General features: G+C 46.1%; 1 protein-coding gene across 1 annotated transcript in view; it reads right to left on the bottom strand.

Annotated features, from left to right (window-relative positions):
• Window positions 1-27,091, bottom strand: part of wwp1 (WW domain containing E3 ubiquitin protein ligase 1) — a 63,450-nt gene that overhangs the window by 14,820 nt on the left and 21,539 nt on the right. The window contains exons 3-7 of the mRNA XM_084151647.1: window positions 25,210-25,439; window positions 16,505-16,629; window positions 15,441-15,581; window positions 13,757-13,823; window positions 3,439-3,644 (exon numbers count right to left, since the gene is read on the bottom strand). Of these exons, the coding sequence (XP_084007773.1) occupies window positions 3,439-3,644; window positions 13,757-13,823; window positions 15,441-15,581; window positions 16,505-16,629; window positions 25,210-25,418 (748 nt within the window). The 5' untranslated portion in view covers window positions 25,419-25,439. The remainder of the gene's footprint in view (window positions 1-3,438; window positions 3,645-13,756; window positions 13,824-15,440; window positions 15,582-16,504; window positions 16,630-25,209; window positions 25,440-27,091) is intronic.

The following is a 27,091-nucleotide window of genomic DNA, read 5'->3' on the forward strand; positions in this document are numbered from 1 at the left end:
TCGCAACAATACACACACATCTAAAAGTAAAAGAATCGAATTAAGAAATATATAAATATTAGGACAAGCAATGTCAGAGTGGCACTGACTAGAATACAGTAGAATACAGTATATACAGTGCCTTGCAAAAGTATTCATCCCCCTTGGCGTTTTTCCTATTTTGTTGCATTACAACCTGTAATTTAAATGGATTTTATTGGGATTTCATGTAATGGACATACACAAAATAGTCCACATTTATTCTGAAAAATAAATAATGGAAAAGTGGTGCGTGCATATGTATTCACCCCCTTTTCTATGAAGACCCTAAATAAGATGTGGTGCAACCAATTACCTTCAGAAGTCACATAATTAGTTAAATAAAGTCCACATGTGTGCAATCTAACTGTCACATGATCTGTCACATGATCTCAGTATATATACACCTGTTCTGAAAGGCCCAAGAGTCTGCAACACCACTAAGCAACGGGCACCACCAAGCAAGCGGCACCATGAAGACCAAGGAGCTCTCCAAACAGGTCAGGAACAAAGTTGTGGAGAAGTACAGATCAGGGTTGGGTTATAAAAAAATATAGAGTTAAGCATGCTCAAGTTTTCTGTTTTTTTTGCATCTTGAAAGTGGTAGGCATGTTGTGTAAATCAAATTATACAAACCCCCAAAAAATCCATTTTAATTCCAGGTTGTAAGGCAACAAAATAGGAAAAATGCCAAGGGGGGTGAATACTTTCACAAGCCACTGTACATATGAAATTAGTAAAACAGTATGTAAACATTATTAAAGTGACTAGTGTTCCATTATTAAAGCGACCAGTGATTCCATGTCTATGTACATAGGGCAGCAGCCTGTAAGGTGCAGGGTTGAGTAACCGGGTGGTAGCCGGCTAGTGATGGCTATTTAACAGTCTGACGGCCTTGAGAAAAGCTGTTTTTCAGTCTCTCGGTCCCAGCTTTGATGCACCTGTACTGATCCCGCCTTATGAATGATATCGGGGTGAACAGGCCGTGGCTCAGGTGGTTGATGTCCTTGATGATCTTTTTGGCCTTCCTGTGACATCGGGTGCTGTAGGTGTCCTGGAGGGCAGGCAGTGTGACCCCGATGATGCGTTGGGCAGACCGCATCACCCTCTGGAGAGCCCTGCGGTTGCGGGTGGTGCAGTTGCCGTACCAGGCGGTGATACAGCCCGACAGGATGCTCTCAATTGCGCATCTGTAAAAGTTTGAGAGGGTCTTGGGGGCCAAGCAAAATGTATTCAGCCCTGAGGTTGAAGAGGCGCTGTTGAGCCTTCTTCACCACACTGTCTGTGTTGGTAGACCATTTCAGATTGTCATTGACGTGTATGCCGAGCTTTTCACCTTCTCCACTGCGGTCCTGTCGATGTGGATGGGGGCGTGCTTGCTCTGCTGTCTCCTGAAGTCCATGATCAGCGCCTTCGTTATGTTGATGAAGACATTTTCCTGGCACTACTCCACCAGGGACCTCACCTCCTCCCTGTAGGCTCTCGTCATTGTTGGTAATCAAGCCTACTACTGTTGCGCCATCTGCAAACTTGATGATTGAGTTGGAGGCGTGCATGGCCACGCAGTCATGGGTGAACAGGACGTACAGGAGGGGGCTGAGCGTGCACCCTTGTGGGGCCCCTGTGTTGAGGATCAGCGTAGTGGTGGTGTTGTTTCCTACCTTCACCACCTGGGGGAGGCCCGTCAGCAAGTCCAGGACTTAGTTGCACAGGGCGGGGTTCAGACCCAGGGCCCGAGCTTAATGATGAGCTTGGAGGGTACTATGGTGTTGTAGGCTGAGCTTTAGTCAATGAACAGCATTCTTACATAGGTATTCCTCTTGTCCAGATGGGATAGGGCAGTGTGCAGTGCGATGGAGATGGCAATTAAATCGTCTGTGGATCTATTGGGGCGGTATGCAAATCAACCCTGTTACCCATAGGCTAGAAACATTTCTATTTTTTGTGAAGCTTGCATTCAATTGCCCCTCCTTGTTGCACACAGCAAGCTTCAATTCCTCCTGTCACAAGGGGATTTTATTGATTTAAGATGAAATCGTCAACCCTGTTACTTTATTTGGAGTGGCTGCTGATCTGACCATTTCGGGATCTTTAGTCCGTCGGAGGTACATCGATTGGACTGCTGAGGACTGGGGTAAAGTCATTTTCTCTGATGAATCCCCTTTCCGATTGTTTGGGGCATCCGGAAAACACCTTGTCCAGAGAAGACAAGGTGAGCGCTACCATCAGTCCTGTGTCATGCCAACAGTAAAGCATCCTGAGACCATTCATGTGTGGGGTTGCTTCTCAGCCAAGGGAGTGGGCTCACTCACAATTTTGCCTAAGAACACAGCTATGAATAAAGAATGGTACCAACACATTCTCCGAGAGCAACTTCTCCCAACCATCCAAGAACAGTTTGGTGAGGACCAATGCCTTTTCCAGCATGATGGACCACCTTGCCATAAGGCAAAAGTGATAACTAAGTGGCTCAGGGAACAAAACATCGACATTTTGGGTCCATGGTCAGGAAACTCCCCAGACCTTAATCCCATTGAGAACTTGTGGTCGATCCTCAAGAGGCAGGTGGACAAACAAAAACCCACAAATTCTGCCAAACTCCAAGCATTGATTATGCAAGAATGGGCTGCCATCAGTCAGGATGTGGCCCAGAAGTTAATTGACAGCATGCCAGGGCGGATTGCAGAGGTCTTGAAAAAGAAGGGTCAACACTGCAAATATTGAGTCTTTGCATAAACTAAATGTAATTGTCAATAAAAGCCTTTGACACTTATGGAATGCTTGTAATTATACTTCAGTATACCATAGTAACATCTGACAAAAATATATCATAACACTGAAGCAGCAAACTTTGTGAAGACCAATACTTGTGTCATTCTCAAAACTTTTGACCACGACTGTACACATGCGCAGAACATGATCCGCAGAAGCTTCCCAAAAAACTAAGATCTGCAGCCACGGCCTACTTTATTTGGCACTTAATAGGTACTAACTATAGCAATTTTTTCTTTAACCTCTTGAGATGGGATAACATGTTTTTTATTAAGTTAATGACAATGTTACAATTCTGTGAAATAAAGTTTATTTTCACCAAGTTACACTACCCAAAAGGAACTCATTTTGTGGAACGACCCATATAGTTATGTTTGGATTTTTTGAGAATTTGAAGGATATCTATCAAAATCAATAAGGGACAGTTTCCTTTACATAGGTTAAGCCTAGTCTTAGACTAAAAAGCACTTTCAATGGAGAATCTCTATTAAGCATGCTTTTTTATAGTCTTACTACAACAACAGTGACCTTAGTGACAACACCTGTTTTTCTCAGCCTGACATGTGGGTGAGTAAACCTAAACCATAGGTAGAAAAATAATTAACTGTACAATCCCAACTTCAATATTCAAATGAGCTGTTTTCTCACCAGTCCTATTGGCTACATCACTGTCGGTGGGGGCGGGGTTGGGTGTGGGCTTGGGGCTGGCCGTCTGGTGGGTCAGGGAGGATGCTGCATCGCCGTTGACAACAGGGGTGGGGCCGGGGCTGGAGTCGCTGTGGGCGGAGGAGGTGGAGGGACCCTCACTGTCCACCCCGTTATAACTGGGAGCACACCCCGTACCATTCACTGAGCTGTAGGAGGAGAAGTTTACAATTGTAATCTGTGCATGTGGAAAACATATTTGACATTAAGGTAACGTACACAGTGTACGCGGAAAGTATTTAGACCCCTTGAGTTTTTCCACATTTTGTTACATTACAGCCTTATTCTAAAATTGATTAAATTGTTTTTTTTGCCTCAATCTAAACACAATACCCCATAATGATGAAACAAAAACTGGTTTTAAGACATTTGTGCAAAAAAAAAAAAAAGAGGAAATAAATCAAATCAAATGTTATTTACCACATGCGCCGAATAAAACATGTGTAGACCTTAGTGAAATGCTTACTTACAAGCCCTTAACCAACAATGCAGTTTTAAGTAAAAAAATAAAAATAAATAAAGAGCAGCAGTAAAATAAATTAAAAGTAGGGAGCCTATATACAGCGGGTACCGGTAGAGAGTCAATGTGCGGGGGAACCGGTTAGTCAAGGTAATATGTACATGTGGCTGGAGTCTTTGACAATTTTTAGGGCCTTCCTCTGACACTGCCTGGTATAGCGGTCCTGGATGGCAGGAACCTCGGCCCCAGTGATGTACTGGGCAGTACGCAATACCCTCTGTAGTGCCTTGCGGTCGGAGGCCGAGCAGTTGCCATACCAGGCGGTGATGCAACCAGTCAGGATGCTCTCGATGGTGCAGCTGTAGACCTTTTTGAGGATCTGAGGACCCATGCCAAATCTTTTCAGTCTCCTGAGGGGGAATAGGCTTTGTTGTGACCTCTTCATGACTGTCTTGGTGTGTTTGGACCATGATAGTTTGTTGGTGATGTGGACACCAAGGAACTTGAAGCTCTCAACCTGTTCCACTACAGCCCTGTCGATGAGAATGGGGGCGTGCTCAGTCCTCTTTTTTGTCCTGTAGTCCACAATCATCTCCTTTGTCTTGATCACGTTGAGGGAGAGGTTGTTATCCTGGCACCATCAATTCAATCAATTTTATTTTATATAGCCCTTCTTACATCAGCTAATATCTCGAAGTGCTGTACAGAAACCCAGCCTAAAACCCCAAACAGCTAGTAATGCAGGTGTAGAAGCACGGTGGCTAGGAAAAACTCCCTAGAAAGGCAAAACCTAGGAAGAAACCTAGAGAGGAACCAGGCTATGAGGGGTGGCCAGTCCTCTTCTGGCTGTGCCGGGTGGAGATTATAACAGAACCATGCCAAGATGTTCAAAAATGTTCATAAGTGACAAGCATGGTCAAATAATAATCAGGAATAAATCTCAGTTGGCTTTTCATAGCCGATCATTAGAGTTTAAAACAGCAGGTCTGGGACAGGTAGGGGTTCCATAACCGCAGGCAGAACAGTTTAAACTGGAATAGCAGCAAGGCCAGGCGGACTGGGGATAGCAAGGAGTCACCACGGCCGGTAGTCCCGACGTATGGTCCTAGGGCTCAGGTCTCTCAGTTGGCTTTTCATAGCCGATCATTTAGAGTTGAAAACAGCAGGTCTGGGACAGGTAGGGGTTTCGTAGCCGCAGGCAGAACAGTTGAAACTGGAATAGCAGCAAGGCCAGGCGGACTGGGGGCAGCAGGGTGTCATCATGCCCGGTAGTCCTGACGTATGGTCCTAGGGCTCAGGTTCTCAGAGAGAAAGAGAGAACGAGAGAATTAGAGAGAGCATACTTAAATTCACACAGGACACTGGATAAGACAGGAGAAGTACTCCAGGTATAACCAACTAACCCCAGCCCCCCGACACATAAACTACTGCAGCATAAATACTGGAGGCTGAGACAGGAGCGGTCCGGAGACACTGTGGCCCCATCCGAAGAAACCCCCGGACAGGGCCAAACAGGAAGGATATAACCCCACCCACTCCGCCAAAGCACAGCCCCCGCACCACTAGAGGGATATCCCCAACCACCAACTTACAATCCTGAGACAAGGCCGAGTATAGCCCACAGAGGTCTCCACCACAGCACAAACCAAGGGGGGGGGGGGGCGCCAACCCAGACAGGAAGATCACGTCAGTAACTCAACCCACTCAAGTGACGCACCCCTCCCAGGGACGGCATGAAAGAGCACCAGCAGGCCAGTGACTCAGCCCCTGCAACAGGGTTAGAGGCAGAGAACCCCAGTGGAGAGGGGAACCGGCCTGGCAGAGACAGCAAGGGCTGTTCGTTGCTCCAGCCTTTCCGTTCACCTTCACACTCCTGGGCCAGACTACACTCAATCATATGACCTACTGAAGAGATAAGTCTTCAGTAAAGACTTAAAGGTTGAGACCGAGTCTGCGTCTCTCACATGGGTAGGCAGACTGTTCCATAAAAATGGAGATCTATAGGAGAAAGCCCTGCCTCCCGCTGTTTGCTTAGAAATTCTAGGGACAATTAGGAGGCCTGCGTCTTGTGACCGTAGCGTACGTATTGGTATGTACGGCAGGACCAACTCGGAAAGATAGGTAGGAGCAAGCCCATGTAACGCTTTATAGGTTAACAGTAAAACCTTGAAATCAGCCCTTGCCTTAACAGGAAGCCAGTGTAGGGAAGCTAGCACTGGAGTAATATGATCAAATTTCTTGGTTCTAGTCAGGATTCTAGCAGCCGTATTTAGCACTAACTGAAGTTTATTTAGTGCTTTATCCGGGTAGCCGGAAAATAGAGCATTGCAGTAGTCTAATCTAGAAGTAACAAATGCATGGATTAATTTTTCTGCATCATTTTTGGACAGAAAATTTCTGATTTTTGCAATGTTACGTAGATGGAAAAAAGCTGTCCTTGAAACAGTCTTGATATGTTCGTCAAAAGAGAGATCAGGGTCAAGAGTAACGCCTAGGTCCTTCACAGTTTTATTTGAGACGACTTTACAACCATCAAGATGAATTGTCAGATTTAACAGAAGATCTCTTTGTTTCTTGGGACCTAGAACAAGCATCTCTGTTTTGTCCGAGTTTAAAAGTAAAAAGTTTTCAGCCATCCACTTCCTTATGTCTGAAACACAGGCTTCTAGCGAGGGCAATTTTGGGGCTTCACCATGCTTCATTGAAATGTACAGCTGTGTGTCATCCGCATAGCAGTGAAAGTTAACATTATGTTTTCGAATAACATCCCCAAGAGGTAAAATATATAGTGAAAACAATAGTGGTCCTAAAACGGAACCTTGAGGAACACCGAAATGTACAGTTGATTTGTCGGAGGACAGACCATTCACAGAGACAAACTGATATCTTTCCGACAGGTAGGATCTAAACCAGGCCAGAACTTGTCCGTGTAGACCAATTTGGGTTTCCAGTCTCTCCAAAAGAATGTGGTGATCGATGGTGTCAAAGGCAGCACTAAGGTCTAGTAGCACGAGGACAGATGCAGAGCCTCGGTCTGACGCCATTAAAAGGTCATTTACCACCTTCACAAGTGCAGTCTCAGTGCTATGATGGGGTCTAAAACCAGACTGAAGCATTTCGTATACATTGTTTGTCTTCAGAAAAGCAGTGAGTTGCTGCGCAACAGCTTTTTCTAAAATTTTTGAGAGGAATGGAAGATTCGATATTGGCCGATAGTTTTTTATATTTTCCGGGTCAAGGTTTGGCTTTTTCAAGAGAGGCTTTATCACTGCCACTTTTAGTGAGTTTGGTACACATCCGGTGGATAGAGAGCTGTTTATTATGTTCAACATAGGAGGGCCAAGCACAGGAAGCAGCTCCTTCAGCAGTTTAGTAGGAATAGGATCCAGTATGCAGCTTGAAGGTTTAGAGGCCATGATTATTTTCATCATTGTGTCAAGAGATATAGTACTAAAACACTTAAGTGTCTCTCCCGATCCCAGGCCCTCGCAGAGCTGTGCAGATCCAGGACAGCTAAGCCCTGGAGGAATACGCAGATTCAAAGAGGAGTCCGTAATTTGCTTTCTAATGGTCATGATCTTTTCCTCAAAGAAGTTCATGAATTTATCACTGCTGAAGTGAAAACCATCCTCTCTTAGGGAATGCTGCTTTTTAGTTAGCTTTGCAACAGTATCAAAAAGAAATTTTGGATTGTTCTTATTTTCCTCGATTAATTTGGAAAAGTAGGATGATCGAGCAGCAGTGAGGGCTCTTCGGTACTGCACGGTACTGTCTTTCCAAGCTAGTCGGAAGACTTCCAGTTTGGTGTGGCGCCATTTCCGTTCCAATTTCCTGGAAGCTTGCTTCAAAGCTCGGGTATTTTCTGTATACCAGGGAGCTAGTTTCTTATGACAAATGTTTTTCGTTTTTAGGGGTGCAACTGCATCTAGGGTATTGTGCAAGGTTAAATTTAGTTCCTCAGTTAAGTGGTTAACTGATTTTTGTCCTCTGACGTCCTTGGGTAGGCAGAAGGGGTCTGGAAGGGCATCAATGAATTTTTGTGTTGTCTGAGAATTTATAGCACGACTTTTGATGCTCCTTGGTTGGGGTCTGAGCAGATTATTTGTTGCGATTGCAAACGTAATAAAATGGTGGTCCGATAGTCCAGGATTTTGTGGAAAAACATTAAGATCTACAACATTTATTCCATGGGACAAAACTAGGTCCAGAGTATGACTGTGGCAGTGAGTAGGTCCAGAGACATGTTGGACAAAACCCACTGAGTCGATAATGGCTCCGAAGGACTTTTGGAGTGGGTCTGTGGACTTCTCCATGTGAATATTAAAATCACCAAAAATTAGAATATGATCTGCTATGACTACAAGGTCTGATAGGAATTCAGGAAACTCAGAGAGGAACGCTGTATATGGCCCAGGAGGCCTGTAAACAGTAGCTATAAAAAGTGATTGAGTAGGCTGCATAGATTTCATGACTAGAAGCTCGAAAGATGAAAACGTCATTTTTTTTTTTGTAAATTGAAATTTGCTATCGTAAATGTTAGCAACACCTCCGCCTTTGCGGGATGCACGGGGAATATGGTCACTAGTGTAACCAGGAGGTGAGGCCTCATTTAACACAGCAAATTCATCAGGCTTAAGCCATGTTTCAGTCAGGCCAATCACATCAAGATTATGATCAGTGATTAGTTCATTGACTATGACTGCCTTTGAAGTGAGGGATCTAACATTAAGTAACCCTATTTTGAGATGTGAGGTATCACGATCTCTTTCAATAATGGCAGGAATGGAGGAGGTCTTTATCCTAATAAGATTGCTAGGGTGGACACCACCATGTTTAGTTTTGCCCAACCTAGGTCGAGGCACAGACACAGTCTCAATGGGTATGGCTGAGCTGACTACACTGACTATGCTATTGGCAGACTCCACTAAGCTGGCAGGTTGGCTAACAGCCTGCTGCCTGGCCTGCACCCTATTTCACTGTGGGGCTAAAGGAGTTAGAGCCCTATCTATGTTGGTAGATAAGAGGAGAGCACCCCTCCAGCTAGGATGGAGTCCGTCACTCCTCAGCAGGTCAGGCTTGATCCTGTTTGTGGGTGAGTCCCAGAAAGAGGGCCAATTATCCACAAATGTTATCTTTTGGGAGGGGCAGAAAACAGTTTTCAACCAGCGATTAAGTGCTGAGACTCTGCTGTAGAGCTCGTCACTTCCCCTAACTGGGAGGGGGCCAGAGACAATTACTCGATGCCGACACATCTTTCTAGCTGATTTACACGCTGAAGCTATGTTGCACTTGGTGACCTCTGACTGTTTCATCCTAACATCGTTGGTGCCGACGTGGATAACAATATCTCTATACTCTCTACACTCGCCAGTTTTAGCTTTAGCCAGCACCATCTTTAGATTAGCCTTAACGTCGGTAGCCCTGCCCCCTGGTAAACAGTGTATGATCGCTGGGTGATTCGTTTTAAGTCTAATACTGCGGGTAATGGAGTCGCCAATGACTAGGGTTTTCAATTTGTCAGAGCTAATGGTGGGAGCCTTCGGCGTCTCAGACCCCGTAACGGGAGGAGTAGAGACTAGAGAAGACTCAGACTCAGACTCCGACTCGCTACATAATGGGGAAAACCGGTTGAAGGTCTCTGTCGGCTGAATGAGCGACACCGGTTGAGCATTCCAACAGTATTTCCCTCCAGAAGCCATGAGAAAGTTGTCCGGCTGCAGGGACTGTGCGGGGGGAGTTATACTAACGTTACTGTCTGTACTTACTGGTGGCACAGACGCTGTTTCTTCCTTTCCTACACTGATAATACTCTTGCCTAACGATTGCGTCTGAAGCTGGGCTTGTAGCACAGCTATTCTCGCCGTAAGGCGAGAATTCTCCTGTATATTATGAGTACAGCGACTGCAATTAAAAGACATCATGTTAATGTTACTACTTAGCTTCGGCTGTTGAAGATGTTGATGAGCCATGTCCAGATAAAGCGTCCGGAGTGAAAAAGTTGAATAAGGGAAAAAAAGTTGCGATGGAAAAACGGAAAATAACGTAAAGTTGGCAGCTAAAACGCACAGGAAAATGACTCTTCTGTCTCGGGATAAACGTCCGGGGTGAAAAAGTTTAACGAAAAAAGATGAGTGAGGACAAAACTAAAAAGTTGGTAAATTTGTTGAACACAGAGATTGATTAAACGTTTATTAAAAGTAAAACGTGAATAGTTTGGCAGGTAGCCAAGTAACCACACGGCCAGGTCTCTGACCTCCTCCCTATAGGCTGTCTCATTGTTGTCGGTGATCAGGCCTACCACTGTTGTGTCGTCGGCAAACGTATTGATGGTGTTGGAGTCGTGCCTGGCCATGCAGTCATGGGTGAACAGGGAGTACAGGAGGGGACTGAGCATGCAACCCTGAGGGGCCACCGTGTTGAGGATCAGCGTGGCAGATGTGTTGTTACCTACCCTTACCACCTGGGGGCGGCCCGTCAGGAAGTCCAGGATGCATTTGCAGAGGGAGGTGTTTAGTCCAAGAGTCCTGAGCTTTGAGGGCACTATGGTGTTGAACGCTGTGCTGTAGTAAATGCATGGCATTCTCACGTAGGTGTTCCTCTTGTCCAGGTGGGAAAGGGCAGTGTGGAGTGCAATAGAGATTGCATCATTTGTGGATCTGTTGGGGCGGTATGCAAATTGGAGTAGGTCTTGGGTTTCTGGGATAATGGTGTTGACGTGAGCCATAACCAGCCTTTCAAAGAACTTCATAGCTACAGACGTGAGTGCTACAGGACGGTAGACATTTAGGAAGGTTTCCTTAGTGTTCTTGGGCACAGGGACTATGGCGGTCTGCTTGAAATATGTTGGTATAACAGACTCAGTCAGGGACATGTTGAAAATATCAGTGAAGACACTTGCCAGTTGGTCAGCGCATGCTCAGAGTACACGTTCTGGTAATCTGTCTGGCCCTGCGGCCTTGTGAATGTTGACCTGCTTAAAAGTCTTACATCGGCTACAGAGAGCGTGATCACAGTCATCTGGAACAGCTGATGCTCTCATGCATGCTTCAGTGTTGCTTGCCTCGAAGCGAGAAGTGATATAGCTGGTCTGGTAGGCTCGTGTCACTGGGCAGCTCGCGGCTGTGCTTCCCTTTGTAGTCTGTAATAGTTTGCCCTGCCACATCCGACGAGCATCAGAGCCGGTGTAGTACGATTCAATCTTAGTCCTGTATTGACACTTTGCCTGTTTGATGGTTCATCGGAGGGCAGAGCGGGATTTCTTATAAGCGTCCGGGTTAGAGTCCCGCTCCTTGAAAGCGGCAGTTCTACCCTTTAGCTCAGTGCGGATGTTGCCTGTAATCCATGGCTTCTGGTTGGGGTATGTACGTACGGTCACTGTGGGGACGATGTCATCGATGCACTTATTGATGAAGCTAGTGACTGATGTGGTGTACTCCTCAATGCCATCGGAAGAACCCCGGAACATATTCCAGTCTGTGCTAGCAAAACAGTCCTGTAGCTTAGCATCTGCATCATCTGACCACTTCCTTATTAACCGAGTCACTGGTGCTTCCTGCTTTCGTTTTTGCTTACTAGTTTGTCTTTTCTTAGCAAGGTGTTGCTAAAATAATTAGTGTTAGCCGCTAATGCTAATCGCTAGTTAGCTGGCTAGCCCATATCATACTGCGTGGCACAGTGTCTAAATTATAATAAAAGTGCAGGAAATGCAAAAATGTATGAAAATGCTGACTATTTTTGTTTGGAGTTGGATTGAACAGTATAAATGGAGACGGCCCCATTGAAATCACTTATCATGTATGTGTTGCCACCCTAGGGTCATGAACTACTCAAAGCATATTTATAACTTTTATTATCGAAACATTAAATACCGTAAAACATGTGACATGATATGATATTTGTCCATATAGCCCAGCCCTACAAATAGGACATGGCAAATAAGGTTCATCATCCACTTGTGCAGAGACAGATCCTATGTGATGGTGGGGTTAAACATAGGGGCAGTAGGCTAGACTCCCCATCATCTGTCAGAAGGAGGCCCCTCGTCTATACAAACCAACCTGAGACCGCCCGCGTCTTCCCACAACACAATGGGGGTGACGAAATCACTGTCTGAAAGCACTACTAATGATGGAGCGTGCCTGACAACACTCTCTGTAGACTAGTGTGTGCGCGTGCATGGTGTTTTGAGTCTTTGTGTGTTCTAAAATGTATACATCTGTTTTCTGGCCAGGCTGACACAGAACAGCACCACCACAGTATCTCAGCAAGCAGAAACTTTATTACCTCCACTAACCCTCTTCCTGTTTTTCAGGCAGGCCACGCACATGCAGCCAACTCCATTTCCTCTGTATCAACGCTTCTGAGGCACTTCACAGAGTACAGAGGGTATGTGAGTGTGCGTGCGTGCTTGCGTCTGTGTGTGAGGGAAGGACTTGTGATGTGCGTCTTTCAGAGTGGAAGTAAAGGGAGCCTGGGTGCTCCACTCTGCGTATGTCCTGTTCTGTACGGGGCACTAGTGACGCAGTCCTTGGTCTGAGAAGAGGCAATGCTTTGTGACATTGAGACTATTGTCATGCAGGGCAGAGGACGAGGAGAGAGGGAGGAGGGGGCAGGGTGCTATGGTGATGAAACAGGCAAGACTGAAGGAGAGCCTTTGTGTGTGTCCACAAGGTTTTGTCTCTGCACTCACTGCCACAGACCAGACAGAAACGTTCCAGGGACAGACGTAACTAGCCTACATGCACATACAATATATTGTGCCACAATGTGGACAACCAAAACCCACCACTAACACAATCAGAGTCTGGGCAGTGTTTTTGCTGGAGGTGGGCGGACTCACGCACACTATCCACAGTAGGTTGTGTATACTGTGACAGTCGGGCCTAGCGGGACAGTGGAAGTGTTTTAACAGCTGGGAGCAGGGGCACTGGGGCTACAGGAAGTGTCTTCCTCACTCTTAGTGGATAAACAGAGAGAGGGAGAGAGAGCGAAAGGGGGGAGACCGAGAGAGAGAGACAGAGAGACCGTGTAATGTTTACTGTTAATATTTAATGTTTATTTCACTTTTGTTTACTATCGACTTCATTTGCTTTGGCAATGTTAACATACGTTTCCCATGCCAATAAAGCCCTTAAATTGAATTGAATTGAATTGAGAGAGAGACCGAGAGAGAGAGACCGAGAGGACAAAGCAAGTGCAAAGGCAGTGTTTGCTGTCATCACAGGGTGGACGCAGCAGTAACTGCAATGCAGATGAAGTCTGTCTGCCATCTCCTTCACCTCTGTCTGTGAATAAATTGCCAACAGTCACTTTTTGTGGATTCTAATAAAACCCATTATAGTCCTGTTAACTGCACTTTTACAGTGTGAGCGAGATAATAAAGATCAGGGTTGTGTGGCTAGGCCTGCATGTAAGCTGTCCTGATTTAGGGACAGAGGGAGACAGAGGGACAGACAGAACATGTGCAGCCGTCGGAGCTCTGTTAAATTACAAGGTGAGAGTTCTAATAACCCTGCCTTCAGAGAACGCTCCAAGAGCCAGACAAATACAATGACCTAAGGCAGGAAAATCGGCTCTCTGTGTGTGTGTGTGTGTGGCTTGAGAAAACTGCATTGCCTTTCAGCATTGGTTTATGGTTTTCTCGAATATGAGCGGCATCACATTTTCTGCTGATCAAAATTATCTTTCCGCAGCCATCTAAACCAAACCATGCGTCTCTGCTGACCATATCACGTAATCTCAAGACTAGCTCAGTGCCCATTCATTCACAACATGGTTTTCTGCCAGGAGTTTCTCTCTTACCTGTTGGGAGCCCTTGATGGGGTGTCCCCTCCATTTTCATGAATGGCATCGCCGTTCTGCTGGACTTCTGAAAGGCAGGAGATGGCACTGTTATCCTAAACAGTATTCTACAACTAACAATCTAAACATGCATACATAAACTCAGCAAAAAAAGAAACGTCCCTTTTTCAGGACCCTGTCTTTCAAAGATAATTCGTAAAAATCCAAATAACTTCACAGATCTTCATTGTAAAGGGTTTAAACACTGTTTCCCATGCTTGTTCAATGAACCATAAACAATTGAAGAACATGCACCTGTGGAACGGTTGTTAAGAAACTAACAGCTTACAGACGGTAGGCAATTAAGGTCACAGTTATGAAAACTTAGGACACTAAAGAGGCCTTTCTACTGACTCTGGAAAAACACCAAAAGAAAGATGCCCAGGGTCCCTGCTCATCTGCATGAACGTGCCTTAGGCATGCTGCAAGGAGGCATGAGGACTGCAGATGTGGCCAGGGCAATAAATTGCAATGTCCGTACTGTGAGACGCCTAAGACAGCGCTACAGGGAGACAGGACGGACAGCTGATCGTCCTCGCAGTGGCAGACCACATGTAACAACACCTGCACAGGATCGGTACATCCGAACATCACACCTGTGGGACAGGTACAGGATTCCTCGTTACACCAGGAACGCACAATCCCTCCATCAGTGCTAAGACTGTCCGCAATAGGCTGAGAGAGGCTGGACTGAGGTTGTAAGGCAGGTCCTCACCAGACATCACCGGCAACAACGTCGCCTATGGGCACAAACCCACCATTGCTGGGCCAGACAGGACTGGCAAAAAGTGCTCTTCACTGACGAGTCGTGGTTTTGTCTCACCAGGGGTGATGGTCGGATTCGCGTTTATCATCGAAGGAATGAGCGTTACACCGAGGCCGATTTGGAGGTGGAGGATCCGTCATGGTCTGGGGCGGTGTGTCACAGCATCATCGGACTGAGCTTGTTGTCATTGCAGGCAATCTCAACGCTGTGCTTTACAGGGAAGACATCCTCCTCCTTCATGTGGTACCCTTCCTGCAGGCTCATCCTGACATGATCCTCCAGCATGACAATGCCACCAGCCATACTGCTCGTTCTGTGCGGGATTTCCTGCAAGAAAGTAATGTCAGTGTTCTGCCATGGCCAGCGAAGAGCCCGGATCTCAATCCCATTGAGCACGTCTGGGACCTGTTGGATCGGAGGGTGAGGGCTAGGGCCATTCCCCCCAGAAATGTCCGGGAACTTGCAGGTGCCTTGGTGGAAGAGTGGGGTAACATCTCACAGCAAGAACTGGCAAATCTGGTGCAGTCCATGAGGAGGAGATGAACTGCAGTCCTGCAATGCAGCTGGTGGCCACACCTGATACTGACTGTTACTTTTGATTTTGACCCCCCCCCCCCTTTGTTCAGGGACCCATTATTCAATTTCTGTTAGTCACATGTCTGTGGAACTTGTTCAGTTTATGTCTCAGTTGTTGAGTCTTGTTATGTTCATACAAATCTTTACACATGTTAAGTTTGCTGAAAATAAACGCAGTTGACAGTGAGAGGACGTTTCTTTTTTTGCTGAATTTACTATAGATAAATCCACATACAGAGAAATGGTGACAAGCCACACGCATACTAAAACAGACAGACGACACACACACAGACCGGTACTCACTGGTAGAGGTGGCAGCGTTGCCGTTGTGCAGCTGTTCCTGGTTGACGGTCAGACCGTCCAGGAACACGGTCAACTCTCCCGTAGCAACCACAGCCCCCTTATGGTCCAGCACCAGCTTCAACACCTCCTTCACATTCTCCACTGGGGAGGAGGGAGGGGAGACAGGAGAGAGGAGGATACAGGGGGACAGGGCATGGCAGAGACAGGGGAGAGGAGAGAGACAGGGGACGACAGAGATGTGAGAGGACAGAGGAGGGGGACAGGGGATGGCAGAGACAGGGGACAGGGGAGAGGAGGGGACAGGGGGACAGGGGATGGCAGAGACGGGGGACAGGGGATGGCAGAGACAGGGGACAGGGGATGGCAGAGACAGGGGACAGGGCATGGCAGAGACAGGGGACAGGGCATGGCAGAGACAGGGGACAGGGGATGGCAGAGACAGGGGACAGGGCATGGCAGAGACAGGGGACAGGGCATGGCAGAGACAGGGGACAGGGCATGGCAGAGACAGGGGACAGGGCATGGCAGAGACAGGGGACAGGGCATGGCAGAGACAGGGGACAGGGCATGGCAGAGACAGGGGACAGGGCATGGCAGAGACAGGGGACAGGGCATGGCAGAGACAGGGGACAGGGCATGGCAGAGACAGGGGAGAGGAGGAGACAGGGCAGAGACAGGGGACAGGGGAGGAGGAGGAGACGGGGCATGACAGAGACAGAGGCCAGGGGACAGGAGGAGACAGGGGGACAGGGCAGAGACAGGAGAGAGGGTGGAAGAGAACACAGCTATTAGTGACACTTACTCATTAGCAAGAAATGTCTGATACTTTCAAGTAGGGCCCCAAATACTGTAACAACATTCTATCTAAACCTTTTACTGTAGAATACTGTGTCTAACAGCACAATGGCATACTGCAGTTAATCCTGAAGAGTAAGAACATACTCTTTCTGGGGCAATAATATCGGAGCTGATATCCTGTTTAGTTTGTTGCCTATTGACATTGTTCTTGTCAAGGTTAGAACATAAGGAGGAATAAGAGATGAGGCGGGCTGCCAACTACGTACATTTCCTGTCGTGCTGCTCCAAGGCCTGGAGGAGGTCCAGAGTGGCTTTCCCCAGCAGAGCATCAGCCTTCAGGGTGTGGTGACTCCACACCTTAAAGTCCACCTGCGTGTGTGGCCAGACATTTCTGCAACACAGCACAGCGGTCAGACTATATCGCATGCACATGCGAACACACACAACACAGCAAGTGACATGGACACCTGAAGACTATACAACAGTGTTCATTTCTTATAAAGCAGTACTGTGTGTCCAAGCCAATTTTCCCCTTGGGGGCAAACATGTTTTTCTTATCGTATCTTACAACAACTAACTGGTGGCTTCTTTATCCAATTCTTCTGATGTAGAAATAAACTACCAGCACCATTACAGTGCATTCAGTGCTGATATGCTATACAGGATGCACAGCATACATTAGACAGTCACAATATCCCCATGACAAAATGCAATGATGTAGGTCCTGTTACCCCACTGATTATACTGTAAGTGGCTCCACTGAAGTCAATGGGCAGACAGACAAAAAGCAGGTTTCCATCTAACCATTTCAAGCAGACTAATTACCCGACACGAAAAAAGTCACAACCAGGTTGACGAAAACAGGAAATGCTGGGACAATTTTTTATAAAATGTCGACAATTTGTTCTTTCGACATGGTGGAAAATGTGCATATTGTTTTATGCAGATTTTAGAATATTCGCATGAAAATCTGTTGCCAATTGGATGGAAACCTAGCTACAGACAGCCAGCCAGCCAGGAAGGATCTTCTTTGTGACTTCTAGCAAGGTGCCACAACCTGGAGGAGTCTGCAGCATTTGATAATAATGGTAATGAATGTTTCTCAGCGATCCTTAGAAGGGCTCCCTCATCGATCTGAACATGTCTCCCGTCGTCTGGGCACAGCCACTGACAGCGCTCTAATCCAAATCAGCTCTACACACAGGACACGCTTTAACAGGGAGAGGTCTCAGCGGTCTGTCTGTGGCATACACAACATCTGAAGGGAAGGGAGACTCAGGAGCCAGCCTTGTCTTGTCGTCACACTGTTAAGACTTCAAAGAGTTGTGTTTAGTCATTGATTTTCCTCAGATTTTATCGCACCTCCATGCTATGATACTAGGACTATCGCTTTGGCCATTTCCCTTGACAATTACAATTTCTGGATCCTTTGGCAAATGCTTGCTTTTGTCACACTCTCCCCCTGACTTCCCTCTCTGCTGTCTGCAGATTAGACCGGTTAGTATTCCTCACACGGTCAGGGCCCCCCCCCCCCCCACCCCCGAGAGCGAGACAGAGAGAGAGCGAGAAAGAGGAGGGCTGCCTCTGACTGCAGAATAAAGAACTTCCCTGGTCTATAGAAACGACACAGGCAACCAGGAAGAGAGACAGTAAGGGAGACAGATAGAGAGAGATAAGAGAGGAAGAATGAGTGAGAAGAGCTAAGAAAATATACAAAAATAGAGATGACCAGAAAGCGTAGAGGCAGATGACGGAAGAAAACTAAAAAAAGAGAAAGACCGAGAGAGAGAGAGAGACAAAAAGTTAAGGTGGTAGACACACCCAGATTGTGCCCCAAATGGAATCCCCTGGCCTATTCGCTTTATAGTGCACTACTTTTGGTCAAAAGTAGTGCACTATATAGGGACTAGAGTGCCATTTGGGACACATCCCCTGTAAATCCTTCTATAAACTGTTTGATAATGGAAAAGCTGATAGCTAACCAAGTGTGTTTAACCCCAATGCAAATGGTGGCCCTCTCCCTGCATTCAAAAAATACAGTGCAATATACCAGCAGTGTTTTGCACTAGCGTCGGCTGTCTCCAGATTCATTTTTAGCCGGGTATTTTTTCCACTTAAATTCACTATTGATAGAACAGGCGACTGTTAGTCACAAAGTGAGCGATGAAAAGAATCACTCCTGGTTTGTCTGCGGTCTGTCCGGCCTATCGGTACCTGGGTGTGTGTGTTAGCCATATACCACAAACCCCCAAGGTCCCTTATTGCTATTATAAAACTGGTTACCAACGTAATAAAACAGTAAAAAGTTTGTCATACCTGTGGTATACAGTCCGATATACAGTGCATTCGGAAAGCATTCAGACCCCTTGACTTTTTCCACATTTTGTTACCTTACAAACTTATTCTAAAATTGATTAAATTGTTTTTTTCCCCTCATCAATCTACACACACACACACACACACACACACACACACACAATACCCCATAATGACAAAGCAAAAACAGGTTTTTAGAAATGTTTGCTGATTTATACAATTTAAAGAAAACGGAAATATGACATTTACATAAGTATTCAGACCCTTTACTCAGTACTATGTTTAAGCACCTTTGGCAGCGATTACAGTATCGAGTCTTCTTGGGTATGACGCTACAAGCTTTGCACACCTTTATTTGGGGAGTTTCTCCAGTTCTTCTCTGCAGATCCTTTCAAGCTCTGTCAGCTTGGATGGGGAGCGTTGCAGCACAGCTATTTTCAGGTCTCTCCAGAGATGTTCGATCGGGTTCAAGTCCGGGCTCTGGCTGGGCCACTCAAGGACATTCAGAGACTTGTCCCAAAGCCACTCCTGCGTTGTCTTGGTTGTGTGCTTAGGGTAGTTGTCCTGTTGGAATGTGAACCTTCGCCCCAGTCTGAGGTCCTGAGCGCTCTGGAGCAGGTTTTCATCAAGGATCTCTCTGAACTTTGTGCCATTCATCTTTGCCTCAATCCTGACTAGTCTCCCAGTCCCTGCCGCTGAAAAATATCCCCACAGCATGATGCTGCCACCACCATGCTTCACCGTATAGGATGGTGCCAGGTTTCCTTCTTACGTGACGCTTGGCATTCAGGCCGAAAAGTTCAATCTTGGTTTCATCAGACCAGATAAATCTTGTTTCTCATGGTCTGAGAGTCTTTAGGTGCCTTTTGGCAAACTCCAAGTGGGCTGTCATGTGCCTTTTATTGAAAAGTGGCTTCAAAAAACAAATGTTAGGCTATTTTCTGGCTACAACAATAAACTGAAGTTATAGGCTATTTATTAAATCCGTTTGCCAGCTCCAGTTAGGCTACACAAATGGCACAAATTGATTTGCAATGACTCCAGTGATATCGCCATTTTAACATATTTATCAAATGGTAGGCTACAATGGCAGATAAATTAATGGGATACTTGATGTCCAACAGATGCAAATGTATTATTGTCCACATTTATTGGCAGTTTCACTGAGGACTTTTCCGCATAACATTTTCCCTATAACAGAAGCACGTGAAGGAGTTCCATAACTTCCATTTAACATTTCCACTCGCGCAGCCTTCGAGACCCAAGAACTGAGCATGCGTAAAACACTTCCCTTGATACGGTTTTCCATGAGCAAAGTTGACATTAAAATGGCGTTTAAACCACCTCCAAGCAAATTTTTACCATTAATACTCCTCCACCAAACTTTACAGTTGGCACTATCTATTCGGGCAGATAGCGTTCTCCTGGCATCCGCCAAACTCAGATTAGTCCGTCGGACTGCCAGATGGTGAAGCGTGATGCATCACTCCAAAGAACGCGTTTCCACTGCTTCAGAGTCCAACGGTGGCGAGCTTTACACCACTCCAGCCAACGCTTGGTATTGTGCATGATGATCTTAGGCTTGTGTGAGGATGCTTAGCCATGGAAACCCATTTCATGAAGCTCCCGAAGAACAGTTCTTGTGCTGATGTTTCTTCCAGAGGCAGTTTGAAACACAGTAGTGAGTGTTGCAACAGAGGACAGATGATTTTTACGTACTACGCGCTTCAGCACTCGTTCTGTTCTGTGAGCTTGTGTGGCCTACCACTTCGCGGCTGAGCCGTTGTTTCTCCTAGACATTTCTACTTCACAACTAATAGTCTTGGAAGGAGCCTGCTTGATTCTGTAAGTATAATTGTTTTAACTTGTAAACTGTGTTGGTTCTGTCTGTCTGTCATAGTTAGTAAGCTACCCAGTCTGCTTAAGAAGCGATTGCTACCCATTCACACTGGACACAGGTCCAGCCACTTCTTTTGTTCTCTGCAGATTACAACTCAATAGGAGGGGGAGAGGCTACACTTGTGCTAGGCAATTAGCTTAGTGTTATTAGCACAACCTCTTTGTTCAGCGGCAGCTGTCTGCGGCGGCTGTCCCCAAAAATGAAGACTGTCCCTGAAACAAAGACAGTTCTGCCAAGTTGTTCTGCGGGAGTTAGTCGAGGGAGGCCCAGCTCTCTCGCTTCCCCAGATGTTTAGTTAATTTCATTCCGATCTCTTTTGCATTATTGTAGCCTTTTCTGTAGCCTGTCAACTATGCCTGTCTATCCCTGTTCTCTCCTCTCTGCACAGGCCATACAAACGCTTCACACCGCGTGGCTGCTACCACTCTAATCTGGTGGTCCCTGCGCGCACGACCCACGTGGAGTTCCAGGTCTCCGGCAGCCTCTGGAACTGCCGTTCTGCGGCCAACAAGGCAGAGTTAATCTCAGCCTATGCTACCCTCCAGTCTCTCGACTTCTTGGCGCTAACGGAAACATGGATTACCACAGAAAACACTGCTACTCCTACTGCTCTTTCCTCGTCTGATCATGTGTTCTCGCATACTCCAAGAGCATCTGGTCAGCGCGGCAGTGGCACAGGAATCCTCATCTCTCCCAAGTGGACATTCTCTCTTTTCCCCCTGACCCATCTGTCTATCTCCTAATTTGAATTCCATGCTGTCACAGTCACTAGCCCATTCAAGCTTAACATCCTTGCCATTTATCACCCTCCAGATTCCCTTGGAGAGTTCATCAATGAGCTTGATGCCTTGATAAGTTCCTTTCCTGAGGATGGCTCACCCCTCACAGTTCTGGGTGACTTTAACCTGCCGACGTCTGCCTTGGACTCATTTCTCTCTGCCTCCTTCTTTCCACTCCTTTCCTCTTTTGACCTCATCCTCTCACCGTCCCCCCCTACTCACAAGGCAGGCAATACGCTTGACCTCATCTTTACTAGATGCTGTTCTTATACTAATCTCACTGCAACTCCCCTCCAAGTCTCCGACCACTACTTTGTATCCTTTTCTCTCTTGCTCTCCTCCAACACTACTCACACTGCCCCTACTCAGATGGTAATGCGCCGTCGCAACCTTCGCTCTCTCTCTCCCGCTACTCTCTCCTCTTCCATCCGATCATCTCTTCCCTCTGCTAAATCCTTCTCCCTCCGGTCTCCTGATTCTGCCTCCTCGACCCTCCTCTCCTCCCTTTCTGCATCTTTTGACTCTCTATGTCCCCTATCCTCCCGGCCGGCTCGGTCCTCCCCTCCTGCTCCGTGGCTTGACGACTCATTGCGAGCTCACAGAACAGGGCTCCGGGCAGCCGAGCGGAAATGGAGGAAAACTCCCTGCAGACCTGTCATCTTTTCACTCCCTCCTCTCTACTTTTTCTTCCTCTGTTTCTGCTGCTAAAGCCACTTTCTACCACTCTAAATGTCAAGCCTCTGCCTCTTTGCCACCTTCTCCTCCCTGCTGAATCCTCCTCCTCCTCCCTCCTCCCTCTCTGTGGATGACTTCGTCAACCATTTTGAAAAGAAGGTAGACGACATCCGATCCTCATTTATTAAGTCAAATGACACTGCTGGTCCTGCTCACACTGCCCTACCCTTTGCTTTGACTTCTTTCTCCCCTCTCTCTCCAGATGAAATCTTGCGACTTGTGACGGCCGGCCGCCCAACAACCTGCCCGCTTGACCCTATCCCCTCCTCTCTTCTCCAGACCATTTCCGGAGACCTTCTCCCTTACCTCACCTCACTCATTAACTCATCCTTGACCGCTGGATATGTCCCTTCCATCTTCAAGAGGGCAAGAGTTGCACCCCTCCTCAAAAAACCTACACTCGATCCCTCTGATGTCAACAACTACAGACCAGTATCCCTTCTTTCTTTTCTCTCCAAAACTCGAGCGTGCCTAAATCCTAACTAGTCAGGTTTCAAGACTGGTCATTCAACTGAGACAGCTCTTCTCTGTATCACGGAGGCTTTCCGCACTGCCAAAGCGAACACTCTCTCCTCTGCTCTTATCCTTCTAGACCTATCTGCTGCCTTTGATACTGTGAACCATCAGATCCTCCTCCGAGTTGGGCATCTCCGGTCACGGTTGACAACTCTCGCCATCACGGTTGACAACTCCATTGTGTCCTCCTCCCAGAGTGCAAAGAACCTTGGCGTGACCCTGGACAACACCCTGTCGTTCTCTGCTAACATCAAAGCGGTGACCCGATCCTGCAGGTTCATGCTCTACAACATTCGCAGAGTATGACCCTACCTTACACAGAAAGCGGCACAGGTCCTAATCCAGGCACTTGTCATCTTATTTCACCTGCTAGCACTGACTTGTTTAAAGAAATGTATTTATTGTGATCGAGACGTAGTTGTCCCTGATTGCACTGACTTTGCTCACAGCTGCTTGTTTGAAGAAGTGTACTTACTGTGATCAAGATGTGGTTGTCCCACTGGCTATCCTAAGTTGAATGCACCAATTTGTAAGTCACTCTGGATAAGAGCGTCTGCTAAATTACTTACATGTAAATGTAAATAACAGCACTTACAGTTGACCGGGGCAGCTCTAGCAGGGCAGAAATTTGACGAACTGACTTGTTGTAAAGGTGGCATCCTATGACTGTGCCACGTTGACAGTCAATGAGCTCTTCAGTAAGGCCATTCTACTGCCAATGTTTGTATATGGAGATTGCATGGCTGTGTGCTCGATTTTATACATCTGTAAGCAACATGTGTGGCTGAAACAGCCAAATCCACTAATTTGAAGGGGTGTCCACATACTTTTGTATATACACACACATACTGTACTTTTTAATATATATATTTTTTTTATACCTACAGGGTTCCTAAAATTCTATATCAAATAGCTAAATGATCCATGGTATGACCATCTTAAAACAATTCCATATGTTAGAAGAGAGAAAGCATACAAACCTATAGGCCCTGCATGACCCCAATGCATTTAAGAACTACACCATGTCCGGGCCAGCAGAAATTCTGTTCGGAGTAGTAGATTTTTAGCCAACTAGCTCGACCGGGCCAGTGAGAAAAAAAAAAGTATACGTTGGACCATGGCGTGTTTCATATGCAGCCACGGAGTGGTGGGCATAGGCTATTTACTGTGCTTTGATTGACGAACAGCAAGCTTGACTAGTTTATCAAACGTGTCGAACTAACTGAATAAAGTCGATCTCATATATCCTTGCCATTCATAAATCATACAAAGTAGTTATATCTCCATGGTATCGTATCGGGACAAGTAAACTAAAGATGTCGTTTGTATTTTCGATATGAAGTCCATCAGGAATTGCAAGACAGCGACGTTAAAGTGAGTGACTCGTCAGTAGCCTATCGAATTGCATCGTTAAGACAGCTGTTCATTTAGCTCCATAATTTGCATACTGGTAGGCTTTTTTGGCAATTACCTGCAGTTAAATTAAGTCAGCAGACTCTTACAGGATTCTTTAAAAGGCCCAGTGGGGTCAAAATAATTGTTGTCCTGTGTTTTATATCATACTGTACAACAGCTGATGAAACCAACACTTAAAAGGTATCAGTGTTATTTCCTGATAGTTGCTGGTTGAAAATACAATCTTGCATTAGAATGTACCAGAGGCCACCAAAATAGAGCTTGTTTTAGAACCACTGGACTATGACTTGCAGGCCACGGTTGAGTTTCAGACAGCTAGCTAGCTACTCCTATAACATGAAGCATACACAAAAACAAAACAAACACACAGAGCCCTGGCTGTTTTGTCCGAGATAATTACCCCATCAAGGCAATTAGTGGCCTGGTTAACGAGTTTCTGAGTCTGAAATGGCACCCTACTGCCTGAATAGTGCACTACTTTTGAGCAGGCCCATAGGGCTCTGGTCAAAACTAGTGCACTATTCATATGGGATAAGATGTCGTTTGGAACACAGCCTGACATTTGGCTTTGACTCATTAAAGCCAGAGAACCATAAAAGCTGCTAGGTTACAGGCATCTCTGCTAGTGTTGCAACTGAACAGATACAGAAGGGTATTTTCAGCACAGTTCAAACCTGCACACCAACATGGGAAATAAAACAATAAAGATAACAGGCTCGTTTTGGGAACAGAGTGTTCAGAGGAAAGACACAGTATGTCTGCTTTGGTTTTTCAATCATCGTAATTTCATTGTACTGTAGGCCATTATAAAAAATATATTTTTTATAAATCTGCCCAGATTGGATGACTAAGTATTAGAGATATTCAGACTGCTCAGACTTCTAGTCGTTAGTCAGCTCTCCCACAAGCCCACTATGTGTTCCAATGAATCCACACCCCCAGATTCCCACAGATAAATAAGACCTTTGAGAAAACTAATCTTCTTTGTGTTGTACCACAAATGCATCTCATGTGTAGCCTGGTTCCTACTAAAAACGAGTGTTTAGATTTCTTCTCCCTCTAGTCTTCCTATTCCAGTACAGAACAGTTTGTTCCGAACAAATTTAACAGAGGTTAGATTGAAAAAGCACTACCGAAATCGATTCATACTGAATTAACACACCACCACTGTCTAACTCTAAAGAGTGTAACTTGATTCAGTGAGGAATACAATGTTGCTAGAGCATGCAAAACAGACTACAGTAAGTGATTAAATGGGCTACTCATGACACACATTAAGAACACACACACAGAAGGTAGGTTTCCTTACAGAGTGAGCCGCTCATCCCACTTGGGGTTGGAGGAGCTGTGGGACTTGGCCGTGCGGCGCGACTCCCCCTCCGCTGTCACCTCCACAAAGATGGACGTCCCAAACAAGCTCTTCTTCCGCTTGAGTTTGGCACAGGCAACGACGGCATGTAGCTGCGACGTCGGTCCGTGGTTATAGCTACACTCTGTTCTGGACGAGGCCGTGGCCATGTCATACACTGCAGTGGAAGCCTGAAGACACACAAAACAAAGAAGTCAAAATGAGGAAAACCTAAAGAAACGTCACCAGCAATCTAAAACTATGTGATATACAGTACCTTCGGAAAGTATTCAGACCCCTTGACTTTTTCCACATTTTGTTACGTTACAGCCTTATCCTGAAATGGATTAAATTTAAAAACATCTACACACAATACCCCATAATGACAATGAGAAAACAGGTTTAGACATTTTTGCAAATGTATTAAACAGAAAAAACATATTTACATAAGTATTCAGACCTTTTGCTATGAGACTCGAAATTGAGATCAGCTGCAACCTGTTTCCATTGATCACCTTTGAGATGTTTCTGCAACTTGATTGGAGTCCACCTGAGGTAAATTCAATTGATTGGACATGATTTGGAGAGGCACACAGCTGCGTATATAAAGGTCCCACAGTTGACAATGCATGTCAGAGCAAAAACCAAGTCATGAGGTGGAAGGAATGGTCCGTAAAGCTCCGAGACAGGCTTGTATCGAGGTACAGATCTGGGGAAGGGTGCCAAAACATTTCTGCAGCATTGAAGGTCCCCAAGAACACAGTGGCCTCCATCATTCTTTAATGGAAGAAGTCTGTAACCAGCAAGACTCTTCCTAGAGCTGGCTGCCCGGCCAAACTGCGCAATCAGAGGGGAGAAGGACATTGGTCAGGTGGCCAGATGGAAGTCACTCCTCAGTAAAAGGCACATGACAGCCCGCTTGGAGTTTGCCAAAAGGCACCTAAAGACTCTCAGACCATGAGAAACAAGATTCTCTGGTCTGATGAAACCACGATTGAACTATTTGGCCTGAATGTCAAGCGTCACGTCTGGAGGAAACCTGACACCATACCTACGGTGAACCATGGTGGTGGCAGCATCATGCTGTGAGGATATTTTTCAGCAGCAGGGACTGGGAAACTAGTCAGGATCGAGGGAACGGAGCAAAGTACAGAGAGATCCTTGATGAAAACCTGCTCCAAACCTGGAGAGACCTGAAAATAGCTGTGCAGTGATGCTCCCCATCCAACCTGACAGAGCTTAAAAGGATCTGCATAGAAGAATGGGAGAAACTCCCCAAATACAGGTGTGCCAAGCTTGTAGCATCATACCCAAGAAGACTATTTACCAAGAGAGTGTTCATCTATATTTTTCGTAGCTGTCTATTTACCACCACAAACCGATGCTGGCACTAAGATTGCACTCAATGAGCTGTATAAGGCCATAAGTAAACAGGAAAACGTTCATCCAGAGGCAGTGCTCCTAGTGGCCGGGGACTTTAATGCAGGGAAACTTAAATCTGTTCTAACTCATTTCTACCAGCATGTTAAATGTGCAACCAGAGGGAGAAAAAAAAACTCTAGACCACCTTTACTCCACACACAAAGCTCTCCCTCGTCCTCCATTTGGCAAATCTGACCATAACTCTATCCTCCTGATTCCTGCTTATAAGCAAAAACTAAAGCAGGAAGCACAAGTGACTCGGTTAATAAGGAAGTGGTCAGATGACGCAGATGCTAAGCTACAGGACTGTTTTGCTAGCACAGACTGGAATATGTTCCGGGAATCTTCCGATAGCATTGAGGAGTACACCACATCCGTCACTGGCTTTATCATTTCACTGGCTTCATCAATAAGTGCATCG

This window comes from Coregonus lavaretus (assembly GCF_964263955.1).
Source record: "Coregonus lavaretus genome assembly, chromosome: 34".
NCBI classification, from domain to species: Eukaryota; Metazoa; Chordata; class Actinopteri; order Salmoniformes; family Salmonidae; genus Coregonus; species Coregonus lavaretus.